Consider the following 22,646-nt stretch of genomic DNA (forward strand, 5'->3'; position numbering starts at 1 on the left):
CCAAAAACAAAAGAACCCGGAACTGAATACACACTCGGCAGTCATGCTTAATGACATTTTACGCGAGTTTTATGCCTCGGTTCAGTCCACTAAGCCTGGGTGAGTACAAAACTTTCACCAAAAGTTGTGGAATCCGGTCGGTTTTAATGCACTTCGCAGAGGCAGACAACATTATTTATTTAACTGATAATTAGCCGTGTAATAAGCTCCCTTCAGGGGAATGAAACCCCTCCGCTGCGCGTCGGGGTTCTATTCCCCTGTCGGGAGTTATTTTCCCAGTATTCACCGGCTCATTATACATTATCCCTTACATAATAATATATAAGCTGCATTTTAATGTCTGTTTTCTGTTTGAGGTGGAACTAATTTTATTACTACTTGTAGCAGTCTCATATGAAAAGGCACATTGTATTGTTTGTTAATTTAACAATAATATATAATATACTAATAAAAATGAGTGTGAATGTATTTCAGAATGTAGAACTCAAGGAAAAGTTTGTTAAATTCTTGTGCAGAATTACAGAGAAGTAGCAGTAACTGCTGCTGCTCTGTAACCACCCTCTCTTGTGCACTCCTTCTCTCACTTCCCCCAAATGTCTCTGGATTGGGCCTCCTATTCCCCACGCCTTGTGGGCAGTAGAGGAAATCATATAAATAGGCTACAGTCAGCTGTGGAAGTGAACCCAAGTGCATCCAGACCAGAGGCGTGTGGAACACAACTGTGCGCAGGCAACATGACCTCATTAACGTGGGGACTGCTCTGTTTCATTGGCATCCTGGCACCGGGAACTCTGGGAACTTTCCCACAGTTTGGGTCACGCAACCGGCAGATCCACTCAATTAGTCCTTTGATCCCACGAGTATCCTCGCAAGTCCCTCCAAGGGTTTACCAGAGCTTTGAGGATATCAAATCTATTGAACACACCTCTGATGAAGTACCAAGTGCTGAAACTTTTCAAGAGGTCCAGCTGGGTGGTGACACATCCCGAGGCTACCAGCAGCAGCAGGGTGCCCAACCGGGTGCCAACAACAACCTGGTGCAGGACAGGCGAATTGCTGGCAATAGAGGTTGGTTGATGTTATGTGTCCGAAATGTTCAATATCAATGTCCACCCACCTGCTTTGCACGCATGCAATAACCCTCTCAAATGTTTTCCATACATTTGTTATGGTTTGAACTTTTTTTATTATTATTTGAGCAAAACTTTAAAAGAAACTGACTATACCTGTTATAATTGATAAATGTTCTGCTTCTACTATATATAATACCAGGAACCTGTATGATTTTGTGTGCACAATGTAGCCCTATGTATACCCCTCATGTATAATACATTCCAGTCACTGGACTAAGTTTAAATAACTTGCAATCCCTTTAAAACCCAGAGGGCTGTTCAACAACACATGCTCTTCTAGCCATATGGGTTTAAAAATGTTAAACCAATTACTATCCTATTTCCAAAATTAGTACAAGTTTTCCTATCCAAGTAGCCAGAAATGGCTTAATGTTCTTGTCCTTTTTGTAATACACAAAAAAATGTTAATGATTTGTTGCCATTTTGACAAACATATAAAATATTCATCAATAAACACACCAATATAAATGATAATGAAATGTTAAACTTAATTAATGTTATAACTGAGCAAAGATTAATTAAAAGATTGATTTCATTAAGAAAGTCAAGCACAAAATCACAGATGTTTAGAACCTTTGAGGATTTTGGTGATACCATCAGAGCAACAGTTTAACACTGAGGCAGTTTGAGACTCCAATTTAATGTTAATACATGAGAGTCACATGGCACTGTGTTAAAATGACCTTATTATTCTCCACAGTCATAATTAGAATGTCAATGTCCCAAAAGTGTACAGCAAATATAGCAGCCCAAAAAGTATGTAATGCATACTCTTTTCCCTTCTGTGATATTCACATTGAAAAGCTGTTATTTAGCCAATAATTATTACGCACACCCGTCATGTTGCATCTCATTTTGCTGTAGTCAAACCAAAGTACTGCTCTAATGTTCTCCCCTCTGTCTTTTCCCCTCCCTTGGAAAAGCTGGTGGCACTAATTCCAGGTTTCATCGCTATCAGTCCTCCCATCAGCAGCCGCCAAAGAAAAGCCAGCCGCTCTCACAGCTGCAAGACAAAGCTGCACCGTTTGCATCCTGGCAGCCTGCACGAGACTCGAGCAACTCTCCTGCATCCTTCAGAGCTGAAGCAGGTACTTAGCTTTAGCCATAACTAACATGTTCTTATTCAACTCACAAAAGACAGATGTGGAGCTGTGGACAGGCTTTTCTGGAAAATACTGAGTCATATGGCCTCAAGATATTTGTCTCATAAAGTTAGTCATTTATTAAGCTGAAAATGAAGTTTGGTTACTGTATAGTTTCATGAGATACTTGTACTTTACTTGAGTATTTTCATTGTATGCTACATTATACTTTTACTCCACTACATTTATTTGACAGCCATAGTTACTTTGCAGATTGGGATTATTAATACAAAATATAAATCAACTCAGAAGTCATGATATATTTTTATAGGTTAAGGTAACCAGCAGTAAAGTAATTAAAGCAAAGTGATTAAAATGAGCTCCACATTTACCTGCTGCAACATTAAAGTGATGAACATATGAATGCATCAATAATTAGAATCCAGTAATATAATATGAATCTAAAATGAGCTATCCTGCATAGTGAGTACATCTACTTTTAGTACTGTAAGTGTGTTTTTGATGCTGATAGTTTTCTACTTGTGAAATACAGATTTGAATGCAGGACTTTTACTTTTAACATTCAACATTTAACAGTCATTTTTGAAATACTGCTGCTTTGACTCAAGTAAAAGATCTGAATACTTTTTTCACCACTGTGGATTAGTGTGCTGCCATGTGATACATTATTATACCTTTTGAAGGGCCATTCAAATAACAAAAGGACTGTTCACTTGTTTGCCTATGACCTGATGGAAAATATAAAGTATTTACAAGTGAGATGCTGGCTGTCATGGTATTCTAGTAATTATCTCTGGTCTCCTAAAATTGAAGCACTCAAATGTAATTTGAATGATACAGCTTTTTTCTCAATTAATTTAAAAATATCTCTAAGTGAATTAGCCAAAGAGACAGATTATGTTTTAAACACTGTGTGCTTTAGCAAGTGTGTGTACAGTAGCCTATTTGTGTGCAGCGATGCAGAGAGAAGACCGAGATTTCTACTACCACAAAATGGAAGCGCTCTTGTACTGTATCTTCGATCAGCCCAGTCACTAGAAGAAAATGTTGTCATTGTATGTTTCTGCAAATCACAAATACATTACATTTGTACATTTTTTACATATCATATCAATGTTTCTATAATGACTTAGGGTATGGGCTGACATTGTCATTGGGAGGTGGAGTGTGTCACATACACGAGATGCCTGCCAAACTGCAGACCACTGCAGGCTGCTGTTTGAGACCAACAAACAACAATCCCGGTTTTATTTTAGCAAGTCATTACTTTGTTTTCAGTGGCTTTTCAGCCCACAAACCTGGGTGTTTTTCAGGGACCCTTCGCTGTTTTTCTGGGCCAAGAAAAGCGATTGTTTTTTTCACCGAGACATCACTGCATTTCCTGTCAGGATAATACCACAAAAAGTGATTGTTTGTAAGTGACATTGCTGCTTTTTCAGCAGGGATTTTGCTCCCCAGACAAGATATTTTAAGCAATAACATGATCTTTTTGCAGAAATGTACAATGCCAACATTTTCCCTGCCGACTGGGTTACTTTAAATACATTGGAAATACACTTATAATCCAAACAAAACATCCTTTTCTGTTTTTAACAGCAACAAGATCTAACTGCAGGAATCGTCCTATCGACCTGGTTTTCATCATAGACAGCTCCCGCAGTGTACGCCCTGCTGAGTTTGAAAAGGCCAAAGAGTTCCTGCAAGATATGGTGGACAGCTTGGAAATTGGCTCAGACGCCACACGAGTCGGCCTTGTCAATTATGCCAGCACAGTGCAGATTGAGTTTCTCCTCAAGACGTATTTTGCCAAGTCTGCCTTGAAGCAGGCACTGGCCCGTGTTGAGCCCCTTGCTTCAGGCACCATGACGGGCATGGCCATCAAGACTGCCATGGAGAAAGCCTTCACAGCAGAGGCAGGGGCCCGAGGTAGTTCCAAGAACATTGCCAAAGTAGCCATCATAGTGACAGATGGGAGGCCCCAGGACAAGGTAGAGGATGTAGCAGCCACAGCTCGGGCATCTGGGATCGAGATCTACGCAGTGGGAGTTGACAGAGCTGATATGATGTCTCTCCGCCTCATGGCCAGCCAACCACATGATGACCATGTCTTCTATGTGGAGACCTATGGTGTCATAGAGAAGCTCACTTCCAAATTTAGGGAAACCTTGTGTGGTAAGGATGATGATGATGGGAGTGCGGATGTTCCATTAGATGGAGGAATTGATGATTATGGACTAGGCCTAGAGGGCAGAAAAGACGGTAGGCCTAATGGAATAAGTAATGAAAATGACGATAAAGGAAACAACGGTATGTCAGATCCGTCCTTTAAATTTCATCTGTGATCATATGGGCAGCACCATAAAGGGAATCTCCATTCTAAAGTCACTGGTCCTCTTCTTTAGTCTTAACAACAAGGGCAAGGTAAGGAGGGATTTACCGTTGCTTGTTGTGTTTGGATTTCCCACAAAAAGTTGTTCGCTTACTGTTGCCAGATGGTGATAATAAGTGTAGTTAATGGAGTCAACATGAACACAAAGTCATGTACTAACCAACTTAAAGAAAGGACAAACCTCTGATCATTGGTTGATCTGCCAATTCAGATCGAATGCTACAACCTTGAACACTTTAAAATGGTAGAAACCTAACATGGTGCTGCCTATACGTTTCACATGGAGCACGCTGCTTTTTGCATTCTACATTGCATCTTGCTCTTCATGCCGCGTGCCCTGCTCGATTACCTGAAGGCATGCTAAGCTACCCAGTTCCACAATTTGGGCTTTTGCAATCTGTGCCAGAACATTAACGGCCACTCATCCTTCATGGCAAAAACTAAATTAGCTTGCGCTAAAGTTAGCTAAAATCTAATTGAGTGAAAACTTTTATATATTAAGAGAGTTTTAAGAAAAACTAATTTCAAATGTTACGTTATCTTTAAATGTGCTTAAAAATAAGTGTTGTCTTGCAAAGTTAGATGAGAACTTTGATACCTATCTTATACCCGGCTGTTCAATATGAAGCTGATGTCATTATCCGGTTAGCTTAGCTTAGCAGGGGGATAACAGGGGGAAACGATTAGCCTAGCTCTTTCTTTCTGAAGTGATTGAAGTTATTTAATTTGTTTAAAAATGAACAATTGGAAAAACAGCAGGTTGTGGTTTCAAAGGGGATTACATATGAGACTTGGTTGGGTGCGTGACTTTCTGGTGTCTCCGCCAGTTGCCGGGCAACCTCATAGCAACGACATGATCGCAAGAAGAAGAAAAATGTCAAACTGTTCCTAAAAACAAAGCACAAACATTGATAGAGTGAAAATCAACAAAAGAGACATGTCCAACAAACAAAAAAAAATGTAAAGTGTTTACATATTCTCTGCTAAACAAAATATTTATAATGTAATACTTAATGCTTTTTGGCTACAGGAATGCCAGCTCAACTGCCCATTGCTATGATACATTTGCGCGATATCAGAACTTGGAAAATAAGAACTAGGAGGTTTTCAAAATGGGCTCATTTTTCTGCATTCTCTCACAATAATTGTGTTATCTTGCTGTAAGTTTTGTGTTCCCTCACAATACTTTTGCAGTCCCAATATGGTGTGTTATCTCACAAAACATTGTGCATTTCCTCTGATCCATAGAGAAAGGCTGTCTGAACATGTTCTTGAACTGTATATTGGTAACACATTTGTCATAACTAATAGCACAGTGTCCAAATTTTGAGAGTCTGGCTTTACAATTCTGTCTCTGCTAATGTGAATATATTAGGACCTGTAAAGAGTAGCTACAGTGCAGCTACAGCCATAACCATATCCATAACACTGTGCAGACAGCTGGATTTATTAAAACAGGAGGTGTATCTGTTCTGCCAGTCACACCTGAGTTGGATGACTGAAAAACATGGCCAGAATGCCTCCTCTGTAGACACACCATGACAATAACCATTGAAACAGTTGTAACCATAGCCCTAGAAATAACCATATCCACGGCTACAGCGTCAACTATAGCTCAACCCACTGCTAAGCATGCAGCACCAGCTGTGGTCATCAGGGGGAATACAAAAAAATTATTGAAAGGTAACACAAAGGTTATTGTGAGAGATTGGCTCAGTGTTTTTGAATAACTGTCCACAATTTAAAATGGATTTAAAAAAGTCACATTTTAATTTCTCTTTCAAACTTTGCTACCACCCAAATTAGCAAGATAACTGCAAGGTTATCCATGCCATTCATGCAAGCCCAGGTGTTGAACTTATTGTATGACTGACATCTAGCCACACAAACTCAAAAACTTGTTTTTGATTGACAGCTTGAACCTGTGGAGTGACTTCAGCCAACCTCTGTGTTTCACTGTGACCAACTTCTGTCCATCCACAACAGTGACATCACTACCAAAGACATGCAATGATAAGAACAGAGTGTTGCCTTAGACTTTGTGTTTGCATGGTCTGAACTGCATGGAATAATCTGTCGGAAAATTAAGATGGATAATTATTCAGGTGTCTTAAATTCAAATGCCAGTGCATCATCTGAAAGTTGCCAATCATCTTTTCCTTTCTTCCCAAATAACAGGATTTGAATCAACATAATGAATTTACTATAACATACTATAGTTGAAGCACAGAGATCAAGCAAACTAATCTGCATGTGGCTACATAGAATAACACAATTGCACAACTAACCAACACATACTTAGAATTTACTAACACAGAAATATAATACAAAATGAATGATTTTCCTAGGCGTAAGCCAATCAGACAATGGAGTGCTTCTTTTCAGGTTTGGATGCATGTGCTCAGGGACATAATTGCCAGCACATTTGTGTCAACAGTGGCAACTCATACAACTGCAAGTGTCGCAATGGCTATGTCTTGAATCCGGACAAGAAAACATGCTCACGTAAGAATCTTTATCTTTGTCTTAATGTTTTTGTCCAATGTCTCAGTGTCACAAGTATGTTGTTGTGTTTTTGCATGATTCACGGTCTTAAAACTACAGCTGAAAAAGGTTGATCATGGCTAAAAGTTATATTTTGAACATCAATTTGGGATTGGATGGGAAAAACCTTTTATGTATTCTAAGTAGAAATGTCTAACTTAGAATATTTGGAACCTTGGATTGAAATACATAAGCTTTAATGCTCCTTTTGGACATCACTTAGTTAGGCACGTTGTGCTGTGGGCACACTGCATACCATCTCTTGTTACCAATGTTTTGGGTTGCCCCAGATAGATTAGGACAGACACTATTTAGCACAAATTAAGTGAGCAGAACATGAAGAAGGCCTGGACCGATGAGAGGCACAAATTGTAAAAGTAGTAATGGCCACTTAGTGGCTCTACAAAAAGGACAAACAGATCCTCTATCCAAGTCACAGGCTTGAGTGAATAGTAGTGTTCAGTAGGTCAGCCACGACAATTGCACTTGGGTGTTTTGAACCTCGAATTACAGTTATGTAATTTAGAGCCCTAAAATCCAAATTAAGCTGTATGCAATTGTGTAAAGCACATATCCTGAAAAGTCAACAACTAAACTTCAATTTCACAGCCATCTGTTCTGACACACAGAGTGGTCAATAAAGACTTAATTAGGGTCTTATGGAGGGCACTGGCTTTATAGAAACAACCCCCATTAGCTCATCATAGATCTGCAAAGTTGAGCAGTCAAACGAAGGGTGATATGCACGTGTATGAAATAGAATTCACTCAGGGCTTATTCCAAAGGACATGACTGCCAACATACTTTATCTGTGCCAGCAATGATGACTGCTATACCTGCAAATGTCAAGGGCAATGAAGACAATGGCCTTTCTGTGGTATTAGTGTTTGCCAGTACAAGCCCAAAATGTCACTATACATATCAGCTCTTGTAGGTAATTGTAATAGTTTGGTCAATAGTGACCTGAAAATAACCATTAAGTTGGGACACTGGAGCTGATACACTTAGAGGTATGGTTTAAATGCATGGCTTAAATAAACTGTAAAGGAATTGGTGGCCCATTAAAGGCTCCACAAGAGCCCCTTGACAGATGTAATTAGATGTCAGTTACCTGTGGGGCATCTCTTTTCAAATTGGAAACCTGTGTCCAGGATATTTGTGTTAGTCTGAATGAGTCAGACTCTTGGGAGACAGAGAGTGGAATCAATTGAACAATGGCCAGACAGAGGCTCCAACAGTCCAAGTCCTGCTTGTATTATGTCATTAGATGTCATATCACATGTGGACATGTCTCTTTTCAGGTTCTGATCCATGTGCCCATGGACATGATTGCCAGCACATTTGTATAAATAGCGATGATTCGTACATCTGCAGATGTCGAGTTGGCTATATTTTGAATCCAGACAAGAAAACATGTTCACGTAAGAACCCGGATATTTTTTAGACTTGATGGAAGTTGGCTTCAGAGTCCATCAATGAAGTGCTTGACTATAATGACCCATCATAGGTTCAAGCACATAGTAAGGGCTTTTTGATTGATGTAAATTGAGCCCATCAGATGTTTCTTTTCAGGTTCAGATACTTGTTCCCAGGGACATAACTGCCAACATATTTGTGTCAGCACTGATGACTTGTTTGTCTGCAAGTGTCGAATGGGATATGTGTTGAATGCAGACCAGAAAACATGCTCACGTAAGAACCACAATATTTTTTTTTAGATTTGTTGTTGTTTGACCAGTTCCTGTGTTTTGCATGACCAAAAAGTATTCTGTTGTACTTAGCAAGAGCTAGCGAGGCAGTTGTGGGCATTACTTAGCTTGACTGAACAGGATAGGCTTTAGTTTATCTAAACTATAAAAATAATTATTGCCAATCAAAGGCTCTGCAATGAGTTCCACAATAAGGGCTTCATGTCAGATGTGGCAGTTTTATCTTTCCAGGTTCGGACACATGTTCCCAGGGACACGATTGCCAACATATTTGTGTCAGCACTGATGATTCGTACATCTGCAAATGTCGTATGGGATATGTTTTGAATGCAGACCAGAAAACATGCTCACGTAAGGACCTGGAAATTTCAGGTAGACTTTATGCTTGTTTCCTTGCACAGATTTCCCACAAGTCTTGTTTTGTTACTTGACGAAACAAAAGCTGTAGAAATACATTGACATGTAGGTTGGTGCGGTCATTTTGTGTCACAACAGGAAGGTTGTGGTTTTCCTAGTCCTTTGATATTGTTGAATTGTTCTTGGAGCCACCATTGGGGGCCATCAAGGGAGCTGCACCTTAAGGCACTTCCACACTGGCTTCTGCTTCAATTTAGGTGGTAACTTCTTGGGTTTGGGTTGTTCTTAAAAGTGGGAATCGATTAATTAGTTCAGCTTGAATTTCTACAGGGTCACAAACAGATCAGCATTTGTGACTATTGCTGTGTGGTTTCCTTGAGTAGTGCACAACAAATGGTTGTTATGCTCAGCTACAATCAGTTACATGTAGAAATGTTTCTTTTCAGATTTGGATACATGTGACCAGGGACACAACTGCCAGCATATTTGTGTCAAAAATGGCAATTCTAACATATGTGTGTGCCACGAGGGATATGTGTTGAATGCAGACAAGAAAACATGCTCACGTAAGAATGCGTGGAGATTTCATGTCCACTTCTTAGCACAGTGTTTAAGGTTTTCCCGAAAGTTAATTATTGTTGGTACTTGAGTAAAAGTAGAGCCCATTGGTTGAAGCTCTGAAGAATCTCTACAGTTTTGTTTGCAAAGTTCCACAAAAAAGGCTTCACGTCAGATATAGGAGTTTGTTTTTCTTTTCAGGCTTGGATTCATGTTCCCAGGGACATGACTGCCAACATATTTGTGTCAGCACTGATGATTCGTATATCTGCAATATACGAACTGACTTTTCAGGTAGACTTAATTTTGTTTCTTGGCTCAGATTTCCCACAAATCTACCTTTGTTACTTGACGAAGCAGCAAGAGCTGCTAAGGCACTTTACTTTGGACTGTTCTGAGTGTGCAGTAGTTTATATTGGGCTGAAAAAGCATTGACTTAGAAAACTGGGATTGATGCACAAAGGTCAAGCAAATGTCCATGACTAATCCATTTTGAAAGAATTGATAGTTAATTAACGTCTCAGCCGTAATGTCTTTGCTATATGTCTTTAGACTAAGTTGGTAAGTTGTGGAAGTGTTTCTTCCCAGGTTCGGATACATGTGCCGAAGGACATGACTGCCAGCATATTTGTGTCAGCACTGATGATTCGTACATCTGCAAATGTCGAATGGGATATGTGTTGAACGCAGATCAGAAAACATGCTCACGTAAGAACCTGGACTTTTCAGGTAGACTTAATTTTGTTTCTTGGCTCAGATTTCCCACAAATCTACCTTTGTTACTTGACAAAGCGGGAACTGCCCATTAGTTCGACAGCCCATTGGTTCGACATCCCATTGTTCCGACCATATTAAACTCATTGTTCCGAAGTCCGTTCCGAAATCATCATGATGCCCTGTGGTTAAGATCTGGTTAGATTTAGGCACAAAAACCACTTGGTTAGGGTCAGGAAAAGATCATGGTGTGGGTTAAAATGAAAAAGAAAGTGACAAACACATAAGCCGTGAGCCTGCTCCGCCTCAAGCCGGTCGCGGCGCACCATACGCCCGCCGCGTGCCGTTCAGCACCGCAGACAGTCGGACTAATGGGATGTCGAACCAATGGGCTGTCGAACCAATGACATGGACCCGACGAAGCAGCAAGAGCTGCTAAGGCACTTTACTTTGGACGGTTCTGAGTGTGCAGTAGTTTATATTGGGCTGAAAAAGCATTGACTTAGAAAACTGGGATTGATGCACAAAGGTCAAGCAAATGTCCATGACTAGTCTATTTTGAAAGAATTGATAGTTAATTAACATCTCAGCTATAATGTCTTTGCTGTATGTCTTTAGACTAAGTTGGTAAGTTGTGGAAGTGTTTCTTCCCAGGTTTGGATACATGTGCCGAAGGACATGACTGCCAACATATTTGTGTCAGCACTGATGATTCGTACATCTGCAAATGTCGAATGGGTTATGTGTTGAATGCAGATCAGAAAACATGCTTACGTAAGGACCTGGACTTTTCAGGTAGACTTTCTTTGTGTCTTGGCACAGATTTCCCACAAATCTACTTATGTTACTTGATGAAGCAGCAAGAGCTGCTAAGGCACTTTACTTTGGACTGTTCTGAGTGTGCAGCAGTTTATATTGGACTGATTTGAAAAAGCAAATCAAGTCAAGCAAATGTCCATGACTAATCCATTTTGAAAGAAATGATGGTTAATTAGCATCTCAGCCAAGATTTATTTGCTGAATGTATTTAGACTAAGTTGGTAAGTTGTGGAGGTGTTTCTTTCCAGGTTCGGATACATGTGCCCAAGGACACGACTGCCAACATATTTGTGTAAAAAATGATGATTCACACCGTTGCATGTGTCATGATGGATATGTGTTGAATGCAGACCAGAAAACATGCACAAGTAAGAACCAAAATTTTCATCGATTGTTTCCTGTGTTTTGCATGACTGCCAGTTTCTTTGTATTCTCCACAGTATAGCAAGAGCTGGTGAGGCAGTTTGTACGATGGGCATCTCTTAGCTTGACAGGAAATGCTTTAGTTTATATGAACTGTAAAAATATGCCTATCAAAGACTCTACCATAAGGGCTTTGTGCCAGATGTGGAAGTTTTTTTCTTTTCAGGTTTGGATTCATGTTCTCAGGGACATGACTGCCAGCATATTTGTGTCAGCACCGATGATTCGTACATCTGCAGTTGTCGAATGGGATATGTTTTGAATGCAGACCAAAAAACCTGCTCACTTAAGAACCTGGACTTTTCAGGTAGATTTTCTTTGTTTCTTGGCACAGATTTCCCACAAATAGACTTATGTTTCTTGATGAACCAGCAAGAGCTGCTAAGGCTCCTCACTTTGGACTGTTCTGAGTGTGCAGCAGTTTACACTGAATTGATTTAAAAAAGCATAGAATCAGGAGACTGGAATTGGTGCACAGAGAGTTTGAACAAATGGCTATACATTTTAAAGGATTTGATTGCTCATTAAATTGTCATTTATGATGCGCTTGACTGTAATTTAATTGAGTGTGTTACATGAGGGAGTGTCTGTTTTCAGGTTCGGCTACATGTTCTCAGGGGCATGACTGCCAGCATATTTGTGTCAGCACTGATGATTCGTACATCTGCAATTGTCGAACGGGATATGTGTTGAATGCAGACAAGAAAACATGCTCACGTAAGGATCTGGACTTTTCAGGTATAGACTTTATATTTGTTTCTTGGCATAGATTTCCCCCAAAACCACTTATGCTTCCTGATGAAGCAGCGAGAGCTGCCTAGGCACTTTACTTTGGACTGTTCTGAGTGTGCAGCAGTATATCTATTTATTACTTGAAAAAGCATACAATTGAGGCGCTGGTGGCTTAGTGGGTAGAGCAGGCGCCCCATGTGCAGGGCTGTTGCCGCAGCGGCCCGGGTTCGAGTCCAGCCCGTGGCCCTTTGCTGCATGTCACTCCCCCTCTCTCTCTCCCCCTTTCACACTCATCTGTCCTGTCAATTAAAGGCTAAAATGCCCCCAAAAATATCTTTAAAAAGAAAAAAAAAAAAGAAAAAGCATACAATTAGGAGACTGGGACTGATGCACAGAGGGTTTGAGCAAATCGCACTGCCTGCATTTTAAAAGAACTGATGGTTCATTAGTCTCAGCTTTGATGTGCTTGACTGATACAGCTCGTTTCAAGGAGTTACATGAGGGAGTGTCAGTTTTCAGGTTCAGCTACATGTGCCCAGAGACATGACTGCCAACATAGTTGTGAGTGCTAATGATTTGTACATTTGCAAGTGACCTTTGGGATATGTATTGAATGCTGATCAGAAAATGCGCTCATGTAAGCACCTTTGTCTAGTTTGTCAAGACAAACTAGACAATGTGATGTCATCCGTACTTGTCATATTTTGGTGCTTGGGCAAGTACAGGGGAGGGGGCAGTCTTTTGCAGTTTATCATGACACAGGGGATCAGTAGTTAGTACTGGGCAACAAAACTTCTTAGTCACAGTTAGGGAAAGATCCTTAGTCACATGAGACTCACGTAACAAACAAGTGACTAACAACTAAATTAACTCAACGTTGACTTTTTATTTTACATCGGACATAAACACCGGCTTCAAAGTCATGTGCTTACTGGACTCCTCCACCTCCAATCCCATCCGCCCTTAGCGTAATTTCTCACTTTTTATACTACGTCTGTTGCTCTGAACATCTAATAATGATGTGGATGGGTTAACATTGGAGTTGGTTGAAAGCCCGGTGCATCTCAGATGCTAAACGGTGCATTGAGTGTCCATATCTGACGCCGAGGGCCACTGACCAAGCAACGGTTTTTGACGCCCTGATGGTGATACCAGGTTGCACCAAAATATGTCTTGCAAGATTTAATATGCATGCCTTAGACCAGTTCCACTGGTTTATGACAAGCATTACTTTAGTGCTTGATTAAACAAAGAAACTACCAGGTCTTCCTATGGCACATTCAAATTGGACTTGTGATTTTTCTGAATTAAAACATACTGTAATTGTGAGGTAATTGAGGTACTGTACAGACAGATTTTCTTCGTGCCTCTTGTGACTAATATTGCAGATTGCTCTTAGCACTTTTAGAGTCAGTGGTCGGACTCTGAATAGCTCCGTGACTGACTGCTACAGAAAAAAGAGCATGTCACCACAGTTAACATAAACAGTAAAAGGAACAATAGCCAGACAAGGGCTCCAACAGTCCAGGCTCTCCTTGACTGATGTCATTACATGTCAGTTACATGTGGATGTGTCTCATTTCAGATTCTGATCCATGTGCCCATGGACATAATTGCCAGCACATTTGTGAAAACAATGATGACTCGTACATCTGCAAGTGTCGAGTGGGATATAAGTTAAATGCAGACCAAAAAACATGTTCACGTAAGAACTTGGACCTTATAATATGCAAGTCTTAGTGCAGCATCACTGGCTTATTACATTTTTCTTACAAGAGGTCTGTGCTTGGCTAAAGGCAGAACAACGCTTTAAGCATTTGCCAGGCCTTTGTATTTTTTCAAATTAATACTGGCCTATCCTGATGGCCTAATTGTAGCTGTGGAAGTATTTTTTCTCAGGTTTGGATACATGTGACCAGGGACATGACTGCCAACATATTTGTATCGAAAATGGTGATTCATATCATACCGTGTCGTGAGGGATATGTGTTGAATGCAGACCAAATAACATGCTCACATGAGAACCTGAATTTACATATATTTTATATGCATGTCACCTTGCAGTGGTTTTCCCTTTAAGCCTGTTTTGTACTTGAATGTGTGTCAGAGAACGCATTCTCTTGAGCATAAAAATACTTTAAGTTTGGTGTTTGGAGTTCTTGTAGGTTGGTGATGTACCTACAGGTGTGGAGCACATGGTCATGACATGCTCCCTAATGGCTATAACTCAAATCAGTCAGTTACAAGTGTGAGTGTTTCTTTTCAGGTTCAGATTCATGCACCCAGGGAAATGACTGCCAACATATCTGTGTCAGCAATGATGACTCATACACCTGCATATGTCGAATGGGATATATTTTGAATGCAGACCAGAAAACATGCTCACGTAAGAACTTGAACTTAATCATTTGACTTGATGTGTGTGTCGTAGTGCAGTGTTTGTGGCTGACTATAATCTTCATCGTTATTATTGTATATACTAGATTAAATGCAGAAAGAAGAATAAAGCATTTGGCTATGGCCCTGTAATTTTTGAAAAATCTCTAAGGAAGTTTGCTATGGATGTTAGCTGTGGAAGTGTCTCTTTCCAGGTTCCGATACATGTACCCAGGGACACGGCTGCCAACATATTTGTGTCAAAAATGGTGATTCTCAAGTTTGCGTGTGTCATGAGGGATATGCGTTGAATGCAGACCAGAAAACATGCTCACGTAAGACCTTGAATTTTACCTATACATTTGATGTGCATGTTGTGGTGCTGTGTCTAAGTTTCCTTCAAAATCCATTCTTTTAGGTGTATGATTAAATACTACAGAAGCCCTTGTCTGGGGAATTTTAAAAAATCTGTTTGGGATTGGTGTTAGCCAGAAATAACCACTGATTTTCAGATTATGTTAGGGTAATCTCTGGTAAACGCGGCTAAGGCTAGATAGCATGTAAAGGTTTTTTTTACCTGGAGGTCTCCTGTTTCTTGTTACCAGTAGCTTTTTTCCCAAGGAACTGTCTGACAGATGGAGAGATAGGACCATTTTATCCACCACATATCCAGCCAAAAGCTTTATTAGTTTTTTGTCACTTGTAGTCTGTGGCTGTCCGCAATTAAAATCCAGTTTTGGTTGTTTAGCCAGTCGTACACTAAAGCCAAGCTCAGTGGCCACAGAGGGTTCACCTTTGGTGAGGTGTACTTCCTGGAGCTTCATGTTGTTGTATTGTAGAAGTAGATGTTTCAGACTGGAGGTTTGATGTGTTTTTTGCAGTGGAAAGAGTCTTAGCACAACTACCTAAAGAACAATGTCATCTTCCCTCCCGACAAAATATATTCCAAGCTAACTTGCTGCTTTGTGAGATGCATTCATGACGATTATGAAAATGAATCCAGGGACTGATTGGTTGTTGAGTTCCAAATTAGTAATGTTAGTGGGTTGACAACAAAAGTAAGGTTTTAATTAGTTATTTGTTTTAGGAGTAAAATTTTTACTGAAATTTTATTACAAATTCGTTACACTACTCGTCACTGGGAAAAGCAATAATTTTACTGTAATGCATTACTGGTGGACACAATGCATCAAGACTTGACTAACATAACTTGTGTGATAGAGGCCCATTACCAGACCCTGAGGGTGATTCGCTTAGAGGTTTGGTGTATGTGGCTATCATTTAGATAAATTGTTAAGGAATTAGCAGCTCAATAAAAGCTCCACAAGTGCTCACAATTAGATTTCATGTCAGTTACCTGTGGAGTGTCTTTTTTTTAAAATTGGATACCCATGTCCAGGAACATGACTGCCAGGGTATTTGTATGTCAGGCACTTTGGAGACAGAATATAGCATTAATTAATACAATGGCCAGGCAGAGACTCCAACAGTCCAAGCCCTTTTTAAATGATGTCATGAGATGTCATGTCGCATGCTGACATGTCTCTTTTCAGGTTCTGATCCATGTGCCCATGGACATGATTGCCAGCACATTTGTATAAATAGTGATGATTCGTACATCTGCAAATGTCGAGTGGGATATATTTTGAATCCAGACAAGAAAACATGTTCACGTAAGAACCTGAACATTTTTCTTTTAGAGCTGATGGAACTATTGGTTCAGTTACTTACTGAAAGCTTGTTGACTGATATAAATTGAGCCCATCAGATGTTTCATTTCAGGTTCAGATACTTGTTCCCAGGGACATGACTGCCAACATATTTGTGTCAGCACTGATGACTCGTTTGTCTGCAAGTGTCGAATGGGATATGTGTTGAATGCAGACCAGAAAACATGCTCACGTAAGGACCTGAACCTTTCTAAAAGATATAATTCCTTCTTTGATAAAGTGTAATAGATTTCCCAAAAATTTTATTATGTTATTTTCTGCAGTGGAAAAAAAGGGGGGGGGGGGGGACTGGCTAATTGCTGATTGTCACTTGTAACACTTTGTACTTTGCCAGATGCAGTTCATATCACTCCTTGTGAGCTAGGTTACGGTTTTGATATGGCATTTAGCTCATTGTGAACAAGTTTAGAAAGTACACGACAGCAGATTTCAAGAACCGTTAACAGGAAATTTGGCCAGTCAGAGGGTTTCTCAAGTCAAGAGCTTCTTGACTGATGGTGTTAAGTTAAGTCAGATGTGGAAGTGTGTCTTTTCAGGATCGGCTACATGTGCTCAGGGACACGATTGCCAACACATTTGTGTCAACAGTGATGACTCGTTTATCTGCAAGTGTCGTGTTGGATATGTTTTGAATGCCGACCAGAAAACATGCTCACGTAAGCACTTAATTTGTTTCAATAATTATATGACTTTGTGGTGTGATCCAGCATCTTAGATGTTCAAAAAAGCAGCACATTTGGATCAAATCAGAGCACAACAGCTCAACTGGAGAATAGAAGCTGTTGGGGTAGTTGGTCTTGTGGACACACCTCATATCAACTCTTGAGAATATTGTCGTTGAAGATCCTTGAGAATATTGTTTTCCATTTTTCAAGGTCATTGTGAATAAGCAGGGGATATAGAGACTGGGAATGTTGAAATGTATTGGTCACATGGCTGAGGCGTCTGCTTCATTTAAAGGGAACTGTGACTAAAGGTTCTGCAAAAAGCTAAGTGATTGTCTTTGATGTCATAAGAGTAAGTCACTGAGGTGTGAGCTTTTCTTTTCAGGCTCAGATTCAGATGCATGTGCCCAAGGAAATGACTGCCAGCACATTTGTGTCAACAATGGGAACTCTTACATCTGCAAGTGTCGAGTGGGATACGTGTTGAACATGGATCAGAAAACATGCTCACGTAAGAAACTTCGTCCTTTCAATAGACATTGCTACAGTACTTCAAGATAGTTTGAATTCTGGGGCGTCGGTAGCGTAGTGGATAGTGCTGGCGCCCCATGTACAGAGGCGATGCCTTGACGCAGTGGTCGCAGGTTCGGCTTGCAACCATTTACTGCATGTCACCCCCCGCTCTCTCTCTCACCCCATTTCACTCTGTCCTATACATTAAAGGCAAAAAAGCCCAAAAAAATAATCTTTGAAAAAAAAGATAGTTTGAATTCTGCAACAAGAGCTGTTAACACTTGTATTGTGCTAGAAACATATAGTGTTTTGTCAAGGAATTTCATGAATATTAAGGTAATGATAACCAAGAGCTCATTGACCTGTAATTACTCAGTGCAAGTCAGTTAGATGTGGGATTTTTCTCTCCAGGTTCAAATGCATGTGCTCAGGGACATGACTGCCAGCATATATGTATCAACAACGCTGACTCATACAACTGCAAGTGTCGAGTGGGATACCTTTTGAATGCAGACCAGAAAACATGTTCACGTAAGGATCTGGATTTTTTTCTCAACATAGATAATGACGTTTTTGTACTGAAACCTTTCAAGACATTTTCCATATTTTGAATCATTTCTAGCCTCAGTAATTTGTCACCCTACCCTCTTATATTATTGCATGTGAGCTGTCTTGTACAGCTTGTGTTAAGCTCGGCCTGACCAAGAAAGTGTGCCAGACTAGCACTAACTTACCAAAAGTTGTGGAATATGTGGACATGGTTTGGAGTCCTCAAAGGAACTGCAAGCAACCAAGTTTCAATAGCTGCCCGGGGGCTGCTCGAATACTCTTTGTCTATAAAACTTGAAGAGGCTTTATCAAAGATGGGTTGAAACTATGCAAGACGACTAAAGGTGAGATGGTCAGGTGAGAGTAAACTGTTTTCCAATTGCTATCTGTTTAGCCTTCCTAGTAATACACAATCCAGTATAGATGTCCTCTGTGTCATATAGGCTTGACCATTTCCCCATACAAAGTAGCAAAGAAATTTGCCCAGTCTTTTGTGGAAGCTGGCCTGACTGTAAACAAGGACACTGTGACTTCACTATATATCTACTTTTGTTTTGTATATGAACACACAGATGTAGACAAAGAGGGGAAAATACCAGTCAAGCACAATGTCATCTCTGTGTGCTGAATTTATTCAGCGGTACCATTCTTACCCTGGTCTCATGGTAGCTCACTCTCTGCCAAGGCAGTCAAGGTCAATCTAAAGTGTAGGATGTTATAGCAATTGTTGTACTTCTTTCATGCTGAAAAAGTCAATCTGGACAATGCAATGTGCTCTATTGGTATTCTAGCTCGAAAGGCAATACTAGGCACAAGGAATTGAGCTTGTATCTTAGCAGGTCAGTTAACTAAACTACCTTGCCCAAGATCTTGCCACAGACCTTAAGTGGTGATAAGGCTTCACCACTAGCTGTACAGCCCACAAGTAGAGAATTTGCAAAACTCCTCCTTCCTTTAAAGCCTGTCAATATTGTAGCAACATAGAATGTATACCTTCTTCTTCCTAGAAAACCTTATTGTGAAAGCTAGGTCCCAAAAGTGTGCCATGATTTACACTGCTCAGTTGACTCAATACCTGACTAGCTTAGGGTTTGCCATTGAAGTCTATAAGAGTCATAGTTGTTCCAAAATCAACTTCCTATCGAAAAAAAAAATCTCCAAGAACCAAAAACTTAAGAGAACTTGGAAAGAAGAAACACAAAGTAGCCGAAGTAGACAATCTCGTGGTTGTAAAGCCTCATATCAATACATTTCACATTTTGAGGAGGTGCACAATGGCTACAGCCAGACCTTTTCTGTGGCAACCACGCTTCCATATGAAGGAAACATCTCAATGGAGAACCACAAATTCACCTTAGGGGTGTAGCTTATATGAAATAGAATGACGTTAGGATCCCTAGTTTGTCTCACAGGATGTAGACAGGTATACACCCTGTCACTGGATGCCTACCTTTTACTTCCTGTGCTACAGTTTTCAAAATCCCATAAAGCCAGACCTATCACCACACTTTGTTTTGGCACTGTGCATGAAACAACCTGGGCTTAGTACTGCCCATGATCATTATGATTGGTTCACAGTCATACAAACAACCCAATGCGTTTATTCCCTTAGTGCAGAATTATGCTGGGTTTAGCTAGACCTTTCTCCACTGCTGGAACAGTAGGAGATAGGTCTGGCTATGCAAGATAAAAGGACCCCCATTTCTATAACTAAAGGTCTGTTACCCTGTCAAACAACCTACTAATTGCTTACAATTTGTGGATGCACACTGTATTGATAACTAGACATTTAATAAAGTTTCAGTGCACTGCTGCATGTTGTTAACTTGGTCAAGCCTATGACACTGCTAGGAGGCTTGCCTATGTCTGTAGAGTTAGGAATACAATGTATAAACTTTGATTCTAATAGTTATCATCCCTTTCATTTGTTTCCTTTTGCATTTTTTAGCTATGGAGAAGTCTGCAGTTGACTGCAAACAAAGCTGCTGTCCAACAACAAGCAATACATCTTCTGATCCCGTCATTAACAGCACAGTTTACAGAACATACACACAAGTGTGCTGTGCTGCTGGTTTAATGAATGAGAGACTGCAAAGGAAGTTGTGGTGGGAGCCCACCATAAACCTTGGTCCAAGTCAAGGACCAACCAAGAAATTGGTTTCAATTGATTTGCCTGTTTTCTGTTGTGATTGTGTCTTTTTCAGTGAATTGGTCTTGTATGTATATGTGAGTGTATTGCTCAAACAATTAACATGTGTCCTCTTTAACACCATCCACGCTTGACCACTGTAACTGAGCACTCCTCTGTTGTGATTAACTAGTTGGAGTGATTGATTTTACATATTTCCTAATCTCACTCACAAAAGAAAAATCCTACTATATCTGATCTGTGCTATATTGTTTAAACAATATGTAGTTATGCTTTTGTTTCAATTTAAAACAACACCTGACTTTTTTCTGATTTTATCAGCTCCAAAATGTTCTCCTATTGAACACTGACATTGGCCTTTTGGGGGATGTGTCGCTTTTTTTCTCCTAAGCAGCAAATGGAGTGTTAGGAAGAGGCTGTACTAAACACCATGGGACACCCGCACACACATGCTTTGACCTTCTCCATATTTTTGTCTCGTTCTTTCAGAGGAGATGAGAAGTGAAATAACTCAAGATGCCTGCATGTGTGAAGCTCAGATTGTGTTCCAGAAAAAAGTACAGTCAACCATTCAGGAGCTGAGCAGAAAACATATCCTTTTGCTTGGAAGGTTTTGAAGGATCCACAGTTTGAATTTGATATACGATTTTCAAATGGTGATTAATATGTAAAAGACATGTTTGCTTTGCATTTTGTGCCTGTGGAAATGTTGGACATTTGCACAAGCTCAATCATTTTGTTGTATTTTGAGTTTGAGTCTGTTGATTTGTAGTGGTGCATTTTTAGAAATGTAAAGTGTGATGATGGTAAACATTACAAATACACTTTTAAAAGTGTATTTCCTTGACTGCCCTGTTCACTTGAAGAGCTTTCAGACAAAGTGAACATGATTGATGGCCAACAGCAGTATTAAGGACAGAGATGAAGATGTCAGAAGACATGTTCAGGACTAGAAATGTATTCAATTCTTCTATCCAGCGGAAGACATTTTCAATAAAAATGTCTAAGATTTGGTAGAGGTCTGCATGGTATTTCTCATGCAGTATACTGGTAGCATTACTGTTTTATATTATAAACCTGCATTTTGCATTCACAACACTGTCTGTTATTACTTCTAAATGTTTACATATACCTGTATATTTGTAAGAAAATCTACATTTCCTCCTGGCAGTGTAAGCCATTGAGTTGAGACTCAAGACAATTAGGGAAATTATACAATCGAGAGAAGTGAGAACTAAAAAAGAAACAATGTTAAACATGCTAAAAGTTTACTTTCATAATGAATGTCTTTGGTGGATAAAATGTTGTACCACATCCTTGTTGTGTATTCAGTGCTCTGAGAGCATTCTTGGTCAGTGTTCTTGTGTTGTTGGTAGAACACAAAGCCTCCATACATAACCATAACACAACAACTAATCTCTGATACAACAAGAGCTTTGTTGTTACCCCTCTGATTGCAGCATTATTATGCAGAGAAAATACCAAAATAAAGCCTGATCCAATTAACCCAAGGCAGTGTTACATCACAGTAAATTAGACTACTATAATCCTTTTCTTTGATACCTGAAATATTCTTATATAACAATTATATTGCGCAAAATCAATCGTAAATATTGTTTTGTTTGTAAGAAACAGGAACAGTTGTTTTAGGGGGAGAGGGAAAACAGTTCAGGGAGTTCAATAGTACTTTGCTAACTTGGTGAGTCTTGGACTAAAGTCTCTGGTAGGAGCCCTAAGAATTAAACACCATTTTCAATGCAATAACTTCTGAAAATTGAGAGATTTTAAGTCAAGATCCACCCAGTTTGTTCATCCAGTTAAAACAGTGTTTCCCTGCATGGTATTTTCTTCATATAATAGCTACACAAGGACTGTATTTTCTACTTTGTCATATTGTGCAAAACTAAGTATAAGTATAGAGTAATTATGGTGTCTTTGTGTAAAACTGACAGTTTTGTGCATACTATGGTGCTTTTGTGACCGAAAAGACCTTGTCTGTATATTTTCTATTGGGTGTATATTTGCACGTGAAAAATAAATGTTCTGAAAGTATGGATCCTGTAAATCTCATGTTTTGTGTTTTTTGTATGCTTATAGGCTACTTACCAAGCCACTTTATTAATTTAATAAATAAATTAATAAAATTATGATTTGGCTCTCAGAACAAATCGAGGCATCTTCAG

The 22,646-nt window shown here is 39.7% G+C and overlaps 1 protein-coding gene across 1 annotated transcript; it reads left to right on the forward strand.

Moving 5' to 3' along the window:
* The first annotated feature begins 6 nt into the window (after positions 1-6).
* Positions 7-22,520, forward strand: LOC126401384 (matrilin-2-like). Its single transcript, XM_050062607.1, has 14 exons — positions 7-99; positions 638-1,068; positions 2,057-2,221; positions 3,833-4,543; positions 7,011-7,130; positions 14,748-14,867; positions 15,073-15,192; positions 16,411-16,530; positions 16,640-16,759; positions 17,124-17,243; positions 17,638-17,763; positions 18,177-18,296; positions 20,953-21,052; positions 21,322-22,520. The coding sequence occupies exons 1-14, from the start codon at positions 44-46 to the stop codon at positions 21,374-21,376; spliced, it is 2,484 nt and encodes an 827-aa protein (XP_049918564.1). The 5' UTR covers positions 7-43; the 3' UTR covers positions 21,377-22,520.
* The last annotated feature ends 126 nt before the right edge of the window (positions 22,521-22,646 follow it).

The sequence above is a fragment of the Epinephelus moara genome, chromosome 14 (assembly GCF_006386435.1).
Source record: "Epinephelus moara isolate mb chromosome 14, YSFRI_EMoa_1.0, whole genome shotgun sequence".
Classification (NCBI taxonomy): domain Eukaryota; kingdom Metazoa; phylum Chordata; class Actinopteri; order Perciformes; family Serranidae; genus Epinephelus; species Epinephelus moara.

Bases quoted from the DNA above. Each gene is read 5' to 3' on its own strand.
- LOC126401384 (XM_050062607.1), top strand. From the start codon at position 44: ATGCTTAATGACATTTTACGCGAGTTTTATGCCTCGGTTCAGTCCACT. The intron at 100-637 runs GTGAGTACAAAA...CCTTGTGGGCAG, and splicing joins GTTCAGTCCACTAAGCCTGG to TAGAGGAAATCATATAAATA. The intron at 14,868-15,072 runs GTAAGAACTTGA...GTCTCTTTCCAG, and splicing joins AGACCAGAAAACATGCTCAC to GTTCCGATACATGTACCCAG.